A 17,374-nucleotide genomic window follows, 5' to 3' on the forward strand; every position below is an offset into this window, starting at 1 on the left:
GGGGCCGCCCCTTCCTGCCGCCGCTTTGGCTGCTGCCCCGCGCCCTTCCTCTTCCTTCGCCGTGAGAACGGCCTTGGAACGCTCGGCGAGGGGCGCGGGCCTCCGCCGGGGTGGCGGGCACCTCCCGGTGCTGCTGCCTTTGTTTCCTGCGCTGTGTCCGGCAGAGCGTCAGCGCCAAGTTGCCAGGGGCGGAGAAGATCCCGGGCTGCCCTTCCTGCCCTGCCTCGTTTTTTTTCTTTATTTTTTTCCTGAATGCTTAAAGACCTTCAGTAAAGTCTTTGGCCTTGATGTTTATTTATTTTATTATTTTTTCCTTCATGTTTAAGTATCTACATTGAATGAACTAATAAAGATGGATAAGAAATCATTTGAAACCGTGCTGGATGAAATTAGAAAGGTAACTTCTCGTTTTGCATGTTAGTTTTAACCATTTTATGGTGAATATTTTTCTTAATGAAGACACCAGCTTAGGGGGCTTTGTTCCTTAATAATCACTTCAGGATTCAATAGCGACTAAATTTCCCTTTAGTGTGAAGAACTGTAATCCGGAGTTGCTGGTGTATCCTCTTGTTTGTATGTCAGATATAACGGTGCCAAGTTGTTGTGACATTCTTGCTTTCTTTGAGATGATTTTATTTTCTCAGAAAGCTTGAATATCCAGCCTACTGTCATGGACCTGCTATCACATGTGCTTGACATTTGAAATAAGCATTGGAACAAGTTTATCAGAGCATTTTTTGCACTGTCAAGGAAAATGAGGAAGGAGAGCCAAAATTGCCGGGTATCTCTTTTCTGGGGGGAGGGGCTGCGTTTGCCTGGCCTGACCGGAGACGGGGACTTCAAGTGTGAAGTATCTACCTTTCCTACGATGGTTTAGGAAATAAAACACACAAACATGACATGAGAATGGCCGATTTCGAAGCTGTGCCCCGCTGTCCTTGTTCAAAGGCAGGGCCCCCACAGCTCAGGAGCGTGTACACACCTTCCTTCGGGATGTGAAGTCCTGGTTTTCGTCATGTGCCCTGAACTGTCCTTGCGTATCACCCGTTAAAAACTCACCGAGCAAAATACCCGTTAGTTATGGGAAGCAGGGATACAAACCTCAGCGTCCTGGCGTCGGGCGCGGGGACTCTGTCTTCTTTCTGGGGAAAGGCCTGGTTGTGACAGGAGAGCGAGTGGTTATTGGCAGGGACGGATCCCTCAAGGCTGGAAGTGGAAAGGGGGATAGAAAAAGTGCCTGGACTTCTCAGATTAATATAAGTGTGTCTGCTGTCTTGTGTGGGAAGTACAGAGCTGGCATGATGTATTTTCTGTAGTTAAGCAGAGGTGGTTCACATGTCACAGTAGAACAGTTATATATCCTGCTAAAGCTCTCTTGGTATGAAAGTGAAGGGCTTGCCTGGGATAAGATCACCTTACGGCAGAAAAGGAATCCTTAGTGTTTTTGTAATAGCTGTTATTTTGTTTCAAGAGGTTGTCCAAGAATAATTTCCTTTATTTGGACTTGGGTGCTACAGAGTTGAGTTTCAGTTTAGTCTCTCCAGAGGCTGATGGCTGCATGTGTGGTATTATTCTATTGGAACATGCTGAGGGATGATAAAGCTCTGTGCACAAAAGCCCCAGTGACGAGTCTTTGTTATCCCAACTGCACTTATTAGCATTTTTGCATGAGGTTATGGTCATAAATTCCCCTTCATAAACCAGATGTGTTCCATGCTGTGTAACCAGCTGAAAATGTGGCAGCCTAAGATATTTCGGGCTGTGGACTTCCCTCCCTACATCAACATTTTTATGGAAAATCTGGGGCGGGGGGGGCGGGGGGAGGGAAAAATAAATGAACAATTTGCACATGAATACTCTCTGAGAATTGATGGTGGAAGTGAGTTATGTTTCAAATATTGCTACTGCAGTGCGGCCCTTCAGACTACACTCTGTGATTACTAAAGACTTCAAACAAAAGGGGGTTTGACATGTGATTTTAGGCAATTATGTTTTCTCTATGCTATCTGCCTGTTTTCCTGTCAAACCTAATCTAATCGTGATCTAAGGATCAGTTCTGTTCTGTGTTATTAACAGCTGTGCTGCTGTAATGTTCATTTTCCAGATGCTTGTTTTGTATCTTTGTTGCTAGGCCTTTTTTTAAACTTCATGTCTAGAACCTTTATTAGTTGGTTCACAAGTCAGTTGTGGTGTTGTGTTCCATGTTCACTCCTACAAGAGTAGGAATGATTATCAGCAAGAATAATGATTTAAATGTCTTTGTGTGTAGCTTGGTTCTGTCTTTCCTCACATATATTTAAAGTAAAATTAGAGGGTTTATTTTGCTTTTCCCTAAAAATGCATAGCAGTGCTTTGTGTTTTCATGGAGTCATCCAGTTGTTGGTTCAAGGAGGAAAAGTGACTTTTTTTTTTTTTTTTTATAAAGAAGTTGCTATATGACATGCCAGGCATTTTCCAAAATATGTGAAGAGAAGAAAGGAAGAGAAGAAAAACTGAACATAAAGAGAGGTTATTTTGCCCCTGTGGCTTCAGAGGGTCTGCTAGTGTTGGTCTCTTGGTGAGGTACAGAAGGGAAGGAGGTTGCTTCCAACAGTATGTGTGGGTTTCTGAGCACCTGTGCTACTCAGTCAGGTTGCAGTGATGGAGAATTGCACTTCTGTCTGTGTGGAGAGAGAAGGACAAAAGGTGTAGGGGTAGGTTCTAGGGCTTTTTGGAGGAAGACAGAAGTGTTTGTGTGTAGTTGAAGATGATTTGAGAATAAGCATGGGAGCTAGCAATAGATGAAGGCCTTGGAGTTGGGGAAGGGAAGTGTGTGCACCAACTGGCGGCAGGAGCTCGGCCATTACCTGTAATCTTTCATGTAGTGTACCTGTATGAGTGAGCTGGGAAGGAGGAGAGGGAGGAAGCCCTGGCTATTACATAGACCATGTGGTTATCAACAAAACTGTGATGCCATTAAGTCAAAAGTGGTGTCCAGTACTGCATTAAATTGCACTGCTTCCTTTGCCTTGAATGATTACATATTGACCTTTGAGCTATGGGAAGGTAATCCTGGGACAACATCACTCTCTGGAGCAAGCTTTCTTGTATGGTTAATTCTGACTGTACAGACTTGCTATCCAGATTCATTAAAGTAAGATGCTTTGCTAATTATTTTACAGGAAACATACAAAGAGGTTATATCAATAATCAACTGTATTATCCTGTTTAATGTAAAGTTGGTGTAAACCTTTAAGGCAAAAGGAAGAGTGAAGATAAGGTACTCTCAGTACAGTTTTAAACAACAACAAAAAAGCAAAACTTAATTTAAAAAATAATAACTTCTGAAACAAGAAATTACATGTCTCTCCTTTTCATTGTTCTCTCAATTATCTGAGGACTATAGTGTTACTCAGAAATATTGCAGTGTAATCGATGCAGATGTCACTTTGTAAGGTCAGATTTTTTTAGATTAACAGGTTAGCCTAGCAGGTGGATGTGCTATAATTTTAATTTTTAAGGGACTAATGTGTCTTTTCTTTCTGTTTCTTCTAGGCTGTATTGACTGAGTACAAGTTAAAAGCTATTGAATATGTTCATGGATATTTTTCTAGTGAACAGGTAACAACAATGAGTTTAATGTTACAGAGAAAGACTGTGTCTCCAGTCATACTGAGGCTGATCATATTAAATTTTTTATTTACTAACTGGGGAGATTTAATTCCTTATTATATCATCATTAATCTGTTAAAAATAGTTCCATGGTATTTTGTTATCAAAATCATTACTGTTTTTTTTCCCCACACACTTTGTTGTGTGGGGAGAATTGGAGGAACTGATCATCATGGAATGCAGTATTATTCTGTATGTGTTTTCTAAACTGGCATGTAGCAATGAGTATCCAACTTATTTTAGTACTATGTGGTTGTTTTTCTGTCTTTTTCTTCTGAATTTTTTTTGTGTGTCCTTGGTGAATATGCTCTTTGAGATATCAAATGCTTATAAGCTTTTTCAAAAAGACTTATGTATTTATTTTTAATTCTAATCCTGTGGCAATTGTTTTGCATATATGCAAATACAGAGAGTGGATTAAGTATCTATTTTTAATCTTTTCATAGAAAAACTTCATCTCATAACAGAATGTTTAGAAACTTACTTAGAAATGAAAAGAATGTTAGGTGCTGGTAGGCACTGACATCATCAGACATCACAGACAGACACGTTTTTTAGCAGTGTACCACTGTACTTGAAAAATGGAGAGAATACATTGATGCTGTTAGCATAATTTTTTAGCATATATGTATATAAGATTAATTGAAGGCCTTTCTGTTGCAGGTTGTTGAGTTACTGAGATACTTTTCCTGGGCTGAACCACAGCTCAAGGCAATAAAGGCTTTACAACATGTAAGTTCTTACGGCCTAATCTTGTGAAGTAGGTTTGCCCCCTTAATCTCACTTATTTTTGTGGTGTCTACTTTTGCAACTGATGGGTCAGTCTGTCCTTTAATCTTCAAAGTTTCCTCTATATCTCTTTCTTTTTCACTGGTATCAAAATACAAAAATGTCATACCCTACTGTTAACTTTTACTTATTTTTCTGCTTTTGGTAAGTGCTTTTTGCAGTTCTTTGTTCAGCACTTAGCGCATGGAGTCTTCTTCCCAGTGGAAGAGAATATGAAATGTTTATGGAAATACATGATCTGGAGCTGTTATTGAGTAGTATTCTGGGTTTAAAATCACTATACTCTCTTTATTTTGTATACAATTTTTTCTTTCTTATTTACTTGGCAGAAAATAGTGGCAGTTCCGGCATCAAAAATGGTTAATATTCTCAACTGCTTCACATTCAGTAAAGATAAACTTATTGCCCTTGAAATCTTGGCTTCGTGAGTATCTCCTTGTATTTCCTTAAGTTGCATTGGTTTTAATAATGTTTGAGTATATCATGTTTAAGGTATTTCTAGAAGGAAACACTGTGGCCAGTTAAGATAAAATACAAATCCATTACTGTTGGGGCTCTTAGAAGTAGTCCTTATGGAAAATTCCATAGCTCATCTGAGTCTTTAGCATGCTGCTGTGTGAGCTTCTGCCTGCTGGAAAACTGCCACTTTGCCAATATTTTTTACAGTGATATCCAAATCTTGTAGAGAATGAAGAGTGCCTGAAATGTAAATGTAAATGGCTTGAGACCACAGAATTCTGGGCATTGGCCTTTTTGCATTTCAAAAGCCCTAAAAATATTACATATGTAAAATATGCAAATACATCTCTTAAATTGACACATTTGATTTACAGATCTAATGGCTGTATAAGATGTATAGATATTCTAAATGTATGTTACACAGAAAGTTTGGATTCTTACTGGACAGCTGCTTCAAGGATCTACCTTTTACATATGTTGGAACTCCTCTGCCTGGTTCAGGGCATTTATTACATGACGTGTCATTCTGTTTTGGCTTGAGGGTTTTTTTTTTGCAGTAAATGTGTCTGCCTTGTATAAAGTTTAGCCATTGTTGTCCATTGTTCTGTGTTGATACGAAATTCTAATACCGTCTTTCACTCACCGATATAAAGTTCATATTTAAGACTGGGGTTTTTTTACTTTAATAATAATAGTATTATTATCTGAACTAATTGTATTTTTTCAGTGTACTCTTGGGTACTGGCTGAAGAAGTGTTGATCACTTCACAGTAGTGCATTATTTCTGATAAGCTTGTGGAATGAGAGTCATTGTCTGTCAATGTCTTTATTTATAGCAACATTGTTGATGCTCAGAATTATCGCCTTATTGAAGATCTGTTCAGAATTAATATGTCAGAGAAGAAAAGATGCAGAAGGATTCTTGAACAGGTAGTCAAGATACTCTGGTATGCTTGATTCTGTCAAATACAGTATTGTCTCCATCCTTATGGTCACTGTGAGGTCAGGACTTTACATGGAGGGCAGCTGGGAAGTACTGGTGGAAGACAAGCTGAAAGAAGTAGCTGCAAAAAGATAAGGGCTATGTAATACATGCAAAAAAAAGGGGAAGTTTCTGTCCAGCATTAGGATCATAGGGAATAGGGGACACAGGGTTGGTTGCAACCAGTGCTGAAAGAAACAGTCTGCATTTGTTTTAGAGATAACCAGGTTCAAGAGAACCCCAAGGTCAGTAGAAGCAGAGGTGGTCCCAAGGAGAGTTATTTGAAATAAAGGGGACTTTGGCAGAACCTCACACTGTTTGGACTTTTGGGAAGATTATTTGACACAAAGCTTTGAATTGTTCAGTGTAATTTGATTCCTGCAGTGTAAATGTCATGAAACAGTAATTCATTTCTTTAAAGCATTGAATGTGACAGCAGATGATGTGCCTTCTTGGTTATTTTGCAGGCTTCAAAAACAGGTTGTAAGGCTCCTCATGCTATGATATCATCCTGTGGCATGATTCCTGGCAACCCTTATCCCAAGGGCAAACCAAGCCGCATAAATGGAATTTTCCCAGTAAGCATGATCCTGTGCTTTTGCTTTTCATAGCTTCCTTGATTTAGAATTCATTATAGTGTAACCAAAACCAGTCAGTGTTCATATACATGGAAGGAGAAGGGGAATCAAAGGCAATTAATTTTTTAATTTTATTTTCCCATTACACATTCATAGGGAACTTGCATTATATTTTTTTGCCTATTCTTACTATGGTGCTTTGTGTAAATATTACTGCATAAATGAGACATTGTTCATATAAGGAAAACACTGCAAACTCCTTCAGTATTTGGCAGAACCAGCTGAGGTGTAAGTGGTGGGAGGTTGATAAGATGACCTAGTATGGTCACTGCAGTAATACCACTAATCTTAGAGTAGTTCTTGAACAACCATGTTAACTATTCCTTGTGAGCACTTATGGGACTGCAACATGTAAGTTATCATGTCCACAAACGAAAATGCAGATTCTGATGATGTCAGAAACATGGACTGTTTCATATGCATCTCTTCACAAAAGCTCAGTGTTAATAAGCCAAGCTATCAGAGGAATGCTCTTACATTTTACTAGCTTAGAGCACAACAAACATGGTTAAGTCTCCATTTCAAAATATTGAAAAACTTAAATATAGCTTAGAAAAGAAATCAAATGTCAGAAATTCTATACCAAGATTTACTTCTAAATTAATACTTACTAGTTTAATTTTCTTTTATTTCAGGGAACCCCTATCAAAAAGGACACAGAGGAATGTACTAATGAAGGAAAAGGAATAGCAGCTCGTATACTTGGACCATCCAAACCAGTATGTCTAATAAATGAATAAATAAAGGAAACTTCAAGAAAAAAAAAAATCCAATCATCAGTGACACTTTTATGTAAAAAGATGTTAGGTTGCAAGAAGACTGTAGAAGAGCAATTTAAACAAAGCTAAACTGTAAGGAAGATAATATGACCTAATATTTTTTTTATTTCACTTGAAGTTCTGGTTTTTATCTGGGGGGGATAGGATTTTCTAGTGCATGCAACATGTGTGCATTTGAAGGCAGGATTTAAACTACAGTAGCAGAAAACAAAGCTAAAAGCATTTTTAGTAATTCATTATGAGCCCGTGGAAGTTATAGGAATAAGTATATGCTATTTTTATTACAACCTCTCAGGGTTTCCCACATGAACATAAAAAATGCCTGCATCTTGGGAAGTCAAATTACAACACTGCCTTAGGAGGAGGTTCTTGTTTCGTAACAACACAGCTGATTTGTATATCAAAATAAGTGTGTGGGACAAACTTTCAATGAACCTGATACTACTTTGAAGTATTGTCCAAATGTTTCATTTTTACTTTCATAATGAGCCAGAATTTATTTTAAAGTTTATTTTAAATTCACAAGTATTTGTTAGTTTAAAATGTGCTAAATCTTTAAAATGAGATTTCAGTCTAAGACTACAGAGTGTGAAGACTACAGGCAGGAAGGAATTCCCTTTTGCACCTGTTTTCAGTATTTTATTAAAATCTAAAAGTATATTAGTGATGTTTGTTTCATTCTCTTCAGAAAGTGAAATATTTGCAGTCACTAGCAGTATTATGAAGAAATTTGAAATAAAATATTTTTTCAGTGAAGAACAGTTGTCTATTGTAGTATCTGAATGTTAGCTTTTTATCTGAGAAATGTTAGGTAATGCTTTCACTATTGCTTCCTCTGTATGTTTTTTGTTTTTGTAGGCTCCATCAACCTACAACCCACACAAGCCAGTTCCATACCCCATCCCACCATGTCGGCCACACGCAACTATTGCACCAAGTAAGGCTCCTGTGTGTTTTAGCTTGATGCTATTGTATCATCCATTTGCCTTTTCAGTATTAAGTGTCAAGTGTCAGTTTCTCTGACCATGATCATATTTGAAATTGACTTTCACTTCTTAAGCATACTCTGGATACTGATTCCTTTCCTTTCATGAATGCAGAGTTGATAAAAACGAATGTGTTGACTTCTTCTTCTAACATCCACATCATAAGGAAAATTCACAATCCTGGTAACATAATACTTTATTTCCAGGAGGCATTGGGCATTTTAGACATTATGGCTGCACCTTTGTTGTAATATTTTAACCAAGGTTTGGGCTTTGGCCTGACAAGTCTGTTGGCTTGTTGCTGTTTTATCAAACTTAGGATATGTTCGGGCACAGCCCTGAATTGGGTGGGAATATGTAGGAACTTGCTGAAGGTTGATAATCTGCTTCTCAGTTGAAGGCGTAATATGTTTCTCAGCTGCTTTCAGCTTTACTTTCTTTCCATCACAATGGAAAACGGTTTCCTAAAGAAAAGTTTAGTTTTGTAGGTCTCAGTCTCAGAAAGGACATGGTGTTTGCCTTTTCTTGTGTTTATCTGCCTATTCCTAGCCCTGTGTCTTAGGTAAGATTGAGTCTTTCTTCTTAAGCTCCTCTCTTTTAGCTCTGCTGCATCAGTTGTTTGATGCCAGACATTTTTGAAAGGGAGCAAGGCAATTTACATTTCTTTGGAAGCAGAGATTGAAGTACCTACATAGTTAGACTCTGGTCTTTTTGAGCAGAAGCTGAAAACTTTTCCTAATTTTGCAATTCTGTACCACAAAACAAGAAATGCTCTGATTAGGAAACTTGCTTTTCACTGATGTTAGGGATTTCAGGGAGTTTTTAAGGTAGCAGAGATTGAAGTGTGATAGAGCTCTTAGTATGCATGTTGAAGAGTGAGTCATCTAACCAAGTTGATGTCTGCAAGTCTCTTTAGTCAGTTTGGAAAAATGGACACCATTAGTGGCTAAGGTCTGATCATTTGAGCCCTAGAAATTACTTGTTCCACAGAAAGTGTACAGGAAACTTGCAGACTAGCTCAAATTTACATGAAAGAAAAATTAACCAAATAAGGCCTGTGACTGGATGTATTAGCACATTTTAGGATATGAAAGAGGCTTTGAGGTTTCAGGGCCTTACTAGGCTGCAACGCTTTTTTTAAAAAGACTCTCATGACAACAGAACTAATAACTGATTTTATATATTTTTAGATATTTAAAATGTGTTGAAGGAGATTCCATATGCTGACCTGAAACTATTGAATGTGATTGTTTTTAATCAATGTTCCTGATGGTCATAATGATACTTCGTTTTCTGCCTCTTTTATGTATTGATTTAACATTTCCTTCCTGAGTGTTGTAATGATCGTTACTTTTCTGATTTTCAGGTAACTGTTGTCATGCAAGAAATAATGACATTAGGTAGAACTATTACGAAAGTGTGAAATAAAAAAGGAGTGCTTTGAGTATTGTTCATGTGCTGCCTTTTTCCAGGAAGTGTAATTTCTTACGCACTTGAAGTATTTATTCAGGATCACTGTGAAGTGCATTTATGTTCCTGTGATTTAAATTCTGATGTTCTTCATCAGAACTGTATAGCGCAGCAATACAACAGTTTGAGTTGCTCTAAAGAATAAGGAAGGGTTTAAAAAAAAGGTATTTCTTTCTATACAGTCACGTAAATTAAGTATTTTATATTTTAACAGCCTGTTAATTAGAAATAGAAGAAGAACAAATGATGCTTCAGATGCTCTGAATCATTCCTCTCCTTCGAGCTTTTCAGGCAAAACAGCTTTGAGAGCAACCAAAACCTGACTGTTTCAGGCTCTTTCAAGAGAACTGCCCTCACTAAGATTTGGTTCCCAATGCATGTCATTCAGGCAGACATTGGCAAAAACCAGCATCCAGCCTGGATTATTAACTGGTCTTGCTTTTTGGTGAAGGAATGTCTTACAATCTTGTAAATGTTCTTTTAAGGGAAAAGACGCTTACTTGTTCGTTTACATATGGGTTCTTCTGGCAACTGAGACTTGTACTGCATTTGTTCTTTTAGGTGCTTACAACAACGCTGGCTTAGTTCCAATGGCTAATGTCATAGCTCCGGGCTTACCAGCTCCTCCACCATACACTGCTAATCAAGTGGTATCAGGTAAAGCATGCATACCTTTACAGATGTTGATGGCAACTAATTGCTGTGAATGGATCATTCACTGCTAGAGTTTCGTTTGCTTTTAAATAACAAGCTGTTCTTGGTTCGTTTAGAAAATGAAGACCTTTCCAGCCAGGCAAAACCTTCCCAAAATCAAGGTAAATTGCAAATCCACAGGGGGATTTTTGTGTCAGTTGTATCTTTGTTCAGAAAATGTAAACAACTTATTGTTTAGTAGGATTTCCATACAGTCTAAGTGTTTAGATACGGTTGGAATAGGATCCCTTTAGACTTGAGAAAAACATAATCTCTGGCATTTGGCACTTAGAAAGCATTGAAACATTAAAATGTGTCCTTTTGTGTCAACTCATTAAAGTTTTATATTCTTTAGCATATAAAGGTGTGAAGAATTGGGTAAAAAACTAAAGCAAAATATGCTTTGCAATGTAGTGCACTGAAACACTTCAATAATATCTTTGCAGTTGTTACTTACACTTTTAATTTCATATATTACTTGCAATGGGAAGCTAGGAATACAAGAGAGAGATTTCTTATAGTTTGTTGAAATCCATGTGTAGAATGTCTTATCCCAGACTGTTAACATTCAACTGTCTATCTGCACTTTTGTCTTTAAAATCCAGTTATTTTTGCAGAAGAGAGAGTTGTGCATTTTTTCATTTTTTTGTCTATATAAGTGTGATACTTCATATGCTTTTTACACTTAACACAAGTAGTAATAATACCTATCATGAACTATTTATACAAAAGCTTTGATAATACTTTGTTAGTTTTGACAAATAGAAACTGAGGATCTACTGACTGTTGAGTCTGGCATATTAAAAAATACCCAAAATAGATTAAATTACTATGGTAAGTTTCACTCCTGTAAATATTTCTACAAGTAAAAACCCCAAAGTATTTTTTACAGTTAAATGAACACAGTGTGAGGATTAAAATCTTCTCTTTGGAGGAAAAATTCGGTAACATCTCTGGGTTCTATTGCAGCTGTATTTCTCTGGTGATTATCTGGGCTGTTAGGATTAACAACTATGATCTTTAGGAGATTCTTCAATTTGGAAACACAATGAGGAAAGGACAAAATCCAGAGCCAAGCAGTCTAGGTTTTTGGAAAAGAATATGTAGAAGGAAATAGTTTGTTTGCAAACTTGCTAGTTTTAGAATTTCAAGATACATTAACCAGGAGTTTGTCATATCAACTGAGGTTCAAGATTTTAAAGGTTCCATATTTGGATTTGTGCGTGTATTTGTAGAACTTGGGCAAGAGACCAATCTAAGCTGTTAGATTTATGGGTGATGTGTTTAACTGGTTGGATCAGTGATCTGCTTACAATTGAACACATTATCTTAAAAATATAGTAAAGCACAAGGAGTGCTTGTGAGGAATGACTAATTAACACATTCACATTCCACAGGAAACTAGATAAGAGGCATATCAGGACTCTTGACATGCCAGTGTTCTTAAATGCAACTTCTTTCCATTGACTTCCACATCCCCATTCACAGTGTGCCTGCCTGTTTTCCTCCAGCTTGTGGTCTTACCTGTCACATACCTGTGACTTACTTTGTAGAGTGGATATGAGCTGATATTACTAGTAGCAGGTGCTTGCTTCCAGTATGGACACCTGACATCAGACTTAAGGAAATACTTGTTGATAAAATCAAGTGCCAATGTTAGTTTAACACTGTAGTGTGATCCATAAATTTAAAAGTGTACCTTCTTAAAATCAAAATCTGAAGGAAACAGTGAAGAGAATGACCTGATCTTGAAGGAAGGAAAAATACCAGCACCTGCAGTCAGCTTTCTTCATTTGTTTACCAAACTTCCCTGAAATCATGATATATTGAATGAACTGGTGCTAAAGGAAATTCTGACCTTCAATGAGAGTGGATGCAGAGGAGCCCAGGTGATCTGATGCCCATGGAATATTAGATCTAGTTTGTGTACTGCCAGATGTTAGGGACCGGAGGGAGGGCATTTACCTGTATCATTCAGACATTCTTATGGAGTATATTTGAGTATCTTAACTGTCTTGCATCAGGTCATGAAGCAGTAGCAGATGACACAAAGTATTTTAAAGAGGCATGGTAGCTTCCATGATGTACAACTTGTGTGATGTGTGTATGTACCTTTTTGTTGTTTTCCTAGGCTCCAGTATTCATTGTTTACATGCAGACATTGTATGTTAGGTATCACCTATGTGTCGTATTTTTAAATGCTGTATAAAATGCGTTTGTGTTGATTTCAAACATTTCTGATGGTTTCAAGTATTCTTACCAGTTTTGTTTCTTTGCAGCTTTTTCTGCACAAACGAATCAGCTCTTTACTCCTCATGGTTCTAATCCTTCAACACCTGCTGCTACTCCAGTTCCTACCCCATCACCTGTCAAGGCAATAAGCCATCCATTAGCACCTGCAACTCCACTCATTTCTGGGATGAACATGTCTACCCCTGTCCTTCCTGTTTTCCCAGGACAGGTCTCCTCTTCCATCCATACATCTCAGCCATCCACTCCAACCCCTACTGTCATCAAATCCCTTTCATTGCCTGGTGTTCCCGTCACATCTGTTCACAGTGCAACCTCTACCCCCATCCCTGCAGTTTTTTCTGGACTGGCTTCTCTACCCACTGCTACGCCAGCTCCGCAAGGTTCTTCCACACCTTGTGCCACACCTGCGCCTAGTGAAGCTTTTGCATCTGCTGCTGCACCATTTGCTGGCCTCCCATTCTCTGCAACCTCTTCAATTGCTTCTGCTAATAATCCCACTCCATTGTCATCAGTTTTTGCTGGCCTCCCTTTGTCTTTGCCTCCCAATGCCCAAGGGATTTCTAGTCCTGTTCCATCTACAATTGCTAATTCTCCTGCCACTACCATTCCTGGTTCACTTAGCCTACCTAACCCAATTTTGTCTGTCTTAAAGGGATTCCTGACATCAAATGACACTTCATTAATCAATTCATCTGCTTTACCTTCTGCTATGACAAGTGAGCTTGCTTCTTTATCTGCTCTTGCTCATCAAAGCTCTGACCCTCCCACTTCCTCTATCAACAAATGTTATACTCCATCAGCCACCCCCACCCCACAGCGCTCCTCCACACCTGGGCTGGCCATTTTTCCAGGTCTTCCATCCCCATCTGTGGCCAATTCTAGTTCCACTCCACCAACATTGCCTGCACAGTCACCTTTAACCACTTCACCATCAATTATGCCAGTCAACTGTGGCTCATCAGCCTCCCTCTTGCATGGCACAAGCCCTACTAATCCTGATCAGCAGCTCTCATCAGCCCCAGCTGCTACAAGTGTCCCCGTTCTGGTCAAAACTGAACCCATGAGTCCTACCCTCTCGGCCTTCAAAGGTCCTTCTCATTCAGCTGGCCCTTCTCATGGCACTTTAGGTCTGTCAGCACTTGGGCGTGCCTACACCTCAGCAGCTTCAGTGCCAGTCAGTTTACCCAGTTCCCTGAATCCAGCGCTATCAGGTCTCTCCTCTTTGAGTGCACCTCTGAACAATTCCAGTTCTCTGGCTTCCATTTCCCTCACCCCACATGGCTCCTCTGCTCCCATTGCCCCTGTGTTCAACGGACTTCCTCCTTTTACGTCTCTAACCAGTAACTTTGCTTTTACTGGTAATCCAGCACTTACACCACCCGTCACTCTCCCAGGGTCTTTGTTAGCAACTCCGTCTACAGCCGCTTCAGCTGTGTCTGCCCCCCATGCGAGTTCCACTGCCGCAGTACTCTCAGGACTCGCCGCCTCAGCAACAGTCTCTGCTCCACCCTTCTCGCTTAACTTGTCCAGTGCCGTCCCTTCCCTGTTTTCTGTTGCCCAGGGACCTCTGGGATCATCAAACCCATCCTTCCCTGGTTTTCCTGTCTCTAACACACCCTCTGTCACTCCTGCTCTCCCTTCTTTCCCTGGCCTCCAGGCATCTTCTGCAGTAGCAGCAGTTGCACCATTGCCAGCAGCTGCAACAGCCCCATCTCCGGCTCCAGTCCTGCCAGGGTTTGCCTCGGCCTTTAGCTCAAACTTCAACTCTGCACTTGTTGCACAGGCTGGGTATGTTTGTTTCTGAATGAGGTCAGAACCATTTCTTTTTCTCTTGAGCAAAACACTGATTTTACTTTTAGGTGTTGACAGTATTTTCACTCATAGTAATTACAGTTAATTTTTAAAGTTAGGTCATCTAGATTTCCACCTGTCTTTAGAAACTGATGAAGTGGATACTAACTAGGTTGTCCTCAGTAGTCCCCACATGGCAGTCTAATCCAGTGAGGTGCTGAGTGATCTTATTTCCCAGATGAGGATACTTGGCACCTCCTAGGCTTTTACAAGAATGGATTCCATGTGGGCATCCATTGACACATCCAGGTAATGGCAGACAAGTTCTTAGATGTTCCTATGTTTTAAGGAAGTACTCAGCATTAACTTTTGTCTGTAAAGTTTTTTTATGTACACATGTAGGCACAGACGAGGTACAAAAACTTCTGACTTCCCGTCTTAGTTATGCTCCAGATGGTATTGCTTTGTGTGTGCATGAATAATTTTTAGGTGGGTAAAAACTGGGCTTCTGTTAGGAAATTCTGGCCTTTGTGAGGTTTAGAAAAAGAGGTGCTTTTCTAATTTATATAGACATAAGCTTAGAGAGAAACAGAGGATAAAACATGATGCAGATCTTTCTAATAATATCTGCGTCTCGACATTCTTTCAGTTTGACATCTGGACTACAGACACCAGGAAATGCGGTTTTTCCTGGTCTTCTATCTCTCCCTGGTATCCCTGGCTTTCCCCAAAGTGCCGCACAGTCTTCCTTGCAGGAGTTGCAGCACAGTGCAGCTGCACAGTCAGCACTACTACAGGTAATGTGCCTATTTGTTAATATTATTTTACTTCCAGTAATCGTTTGAGTGTGTTGACTTACTGGGATTACTTTAAGTCAGTATATTATTAAAACCCCTAACCTGTCTGAGAACAGATGATGATAAAGACAGGGTGATGATAAAGAATAACTCATATTAACTTCTTAGGCAAGGCCAGTGTACATTGCTTCTGGATGTTACAAATGTGATTAAACTCTTTTTGAAAACTCCTTGTAAAACTGGGAGGTGTGAGATCAGAAAGAAAAGACATGCAAGTGAATTTTTTTCTACGTTTGTGTTAAATCTAAAGAGCTGACCATGTATTTGCAAAATCTGTGCTCAGTTCCAGTGTGACAATTTAATACTTAAAGATTAATATGGAAAACCACTTTGTTGTGAGTTATGTGCCTCTCCACACACACGATCAGATTGCCTTGAAATTGTGTCTGCTGTGGTTATGCCTTTCTCTTGATAGTTTCCCCAGATACAAATGTTGTAATATAAGCTGGAGATAGCTTTAGGTAATGTGTAGTTTTGTAATCTGTCTTGTCTCTGAAACAGCTTGTTTCAGTCATCAACCTCCATAGTTAATTGAAGCTGTCATTGGAGTTTGTATTTAGATGTTTGCCTTTTGGTAAAAATGACCTCTGTACAGATAAAGGATTCTGGTAGGAAATCTATCCTTCTCTACAGAGTACTAAAAGAGGCAGTTGAGTGTCTTGAATTAATGTTTTCTCCTGTGAAAATCAGGTTTTGAAATGGAGTATGTGTCTTAAGTAGTGTTCAATATGCAGTGTTGTCAGATATCTTTTGAGTATCAGGGGAAATGGCAAAGGAAGGAGCAAATTACTTAATTTAGGCCATGCTGTTTTTGCAGCTCGGGAGTTTATTCTATAGAAGTCTGTGTATGCAGATCACATTAAGGAAATGTCGGTTTTCTTATTTACAAGTTCACATCACTAAAATTAACACTTAGCTACTCAAGCAATGAAAATAAAGTTCAAAGTCAGTTGAATACTACAGCTCCTAATTAGCTGTGCCTTCCAAATCAGCTGTAGCTTACTCCATTGGAAAGTAAAATGCCATTAATGCTTCTTCATTTTTCCTCTTAATCCAACTGCTTTACTCCTGCCCTGGTATTTCAGAGCAGTAGTTGCACTACAGATTAACATCTGCATATAGGTGCATTGCTCATTTCTGTTCTTTCCATACTTCAGGATATACTTTGTTTTGGCTTTAGTAGGACAGGTATTGTGCCTGAAATTTTGCTTGATTTAGATTTGGTTTTGTTGCTTTGTTTTTATCAGTGCTGTTTTCCTAACTTCTTCTCTTCCTTGAAGGCGCATTCTGCTTCTGCTCTGGAGAACTATACAGCTCAGCCTGAAGGTTTCGCTAACTATCCGTCAACACCAGGAACACCATTTTCATTGCAGACAAGTCTGCCCCAGAGTGGATGGCAATAATTACCAGGCATTCTTAAAGACTGCAGTGGTTGCTTGACAGAGCCTGATCCTATTCACTTTGAATGCTGTCTCCATGTTATTGGAGGTGTGGTCTGAACTGGGGAAAGAGGGAGAAAACATGAGGGTAAAATTATCTTAGGAGGCTGTTAGATGTGAAACCTAATTTGTGATTGCATTTAATTGATTCAGGTTCTGATCCTGTGAATTGCTTAGCATCCTTGACTCTCCTTTTAGCTTATGAATTGAATGTTTGGTATATTACAAGATCAGGAACAAACTTTTTTTGTAAATAGAGCAATTGGCTGTCAAACTGAGTGAGGAGAACAAGTATACTTAATAGTGTGTATAAGCACCTGTCCTGTCATGTTTGTGTGGTATATGTGCTTAATATAGAATGATATCTAGACTGAAACTAGATAGTTAAAAGATGAAGATGATCCTTCGTCTAGGTGCACATTTCTTGTGTGTGCATAGATCAAGGTCAGTTTATGGTTCTTCAGATCTTTTCTTCATGTGTGTGAGGATCTCCTTTTAGCATCAGCAGTATGTTAAGGGGACGCTAGATCAGAGGGGTGTGAGGGTTTTCTTAATGTTTTGAAATATTGTCATTCAGCTTCCTGCTG

The 17,374-nt window shown here is 39.0% G+C and overlaps 1 protein-coding gene across 1 annotated transcript; it reads left to right on the forward strand.

Moving 5' to 3' along the window:
* Positions 1 to 352: 352 nt before the first annotated feature.
* Positions 353 to 17,071, forward strand: PROSER1 (proline and serine rich 1). Its single transcript, XM_009998324.1, has 13 exons — positions 353 to 397; positions 3,535 to 3,600; positions 4,315 to 4,383; positions 4,770 to 4,864; positions 5,736 to 5,829; positions 6,349 to 6,459; positions 7,155 to 7,238; positions 8,157 to 8,235; positions 10,316 to 10,411; positions 10,525 to 10,569; positions 12,727 to 14,488; positions 15,141 to 15,288; positions 16,629 to 17,071. The coding sequence occupies exons 1-13, from the start codon at positions 353 to 355 to the stop codon at positions 16,749 to 16,751; spliced, it is 2,817 nt and encodes a 938-aa protein (XP_009996626.1). The 3' UTR covers positions 16,752 to 17,071.
* Positions 17,072 to 17,374: the final 303 nt, after the last annotated feature.

The sequence above is a fragment of the Chaetura pelagica genome, unplaced genomic scaffold, assembly GCF_000747805.2.
Source record: "Chaetura pelagica isolate M959 unplaced genomic scaffold, ChaPel_1.0 scaffold105, whole genome shotgun sequence".
Classification (NCBI taxonomy): Eukaryota; Metazoa; Chordata; class Aves; order Apodiformes; family Apodidae; genus Chaetura; species Chaetura pelagica.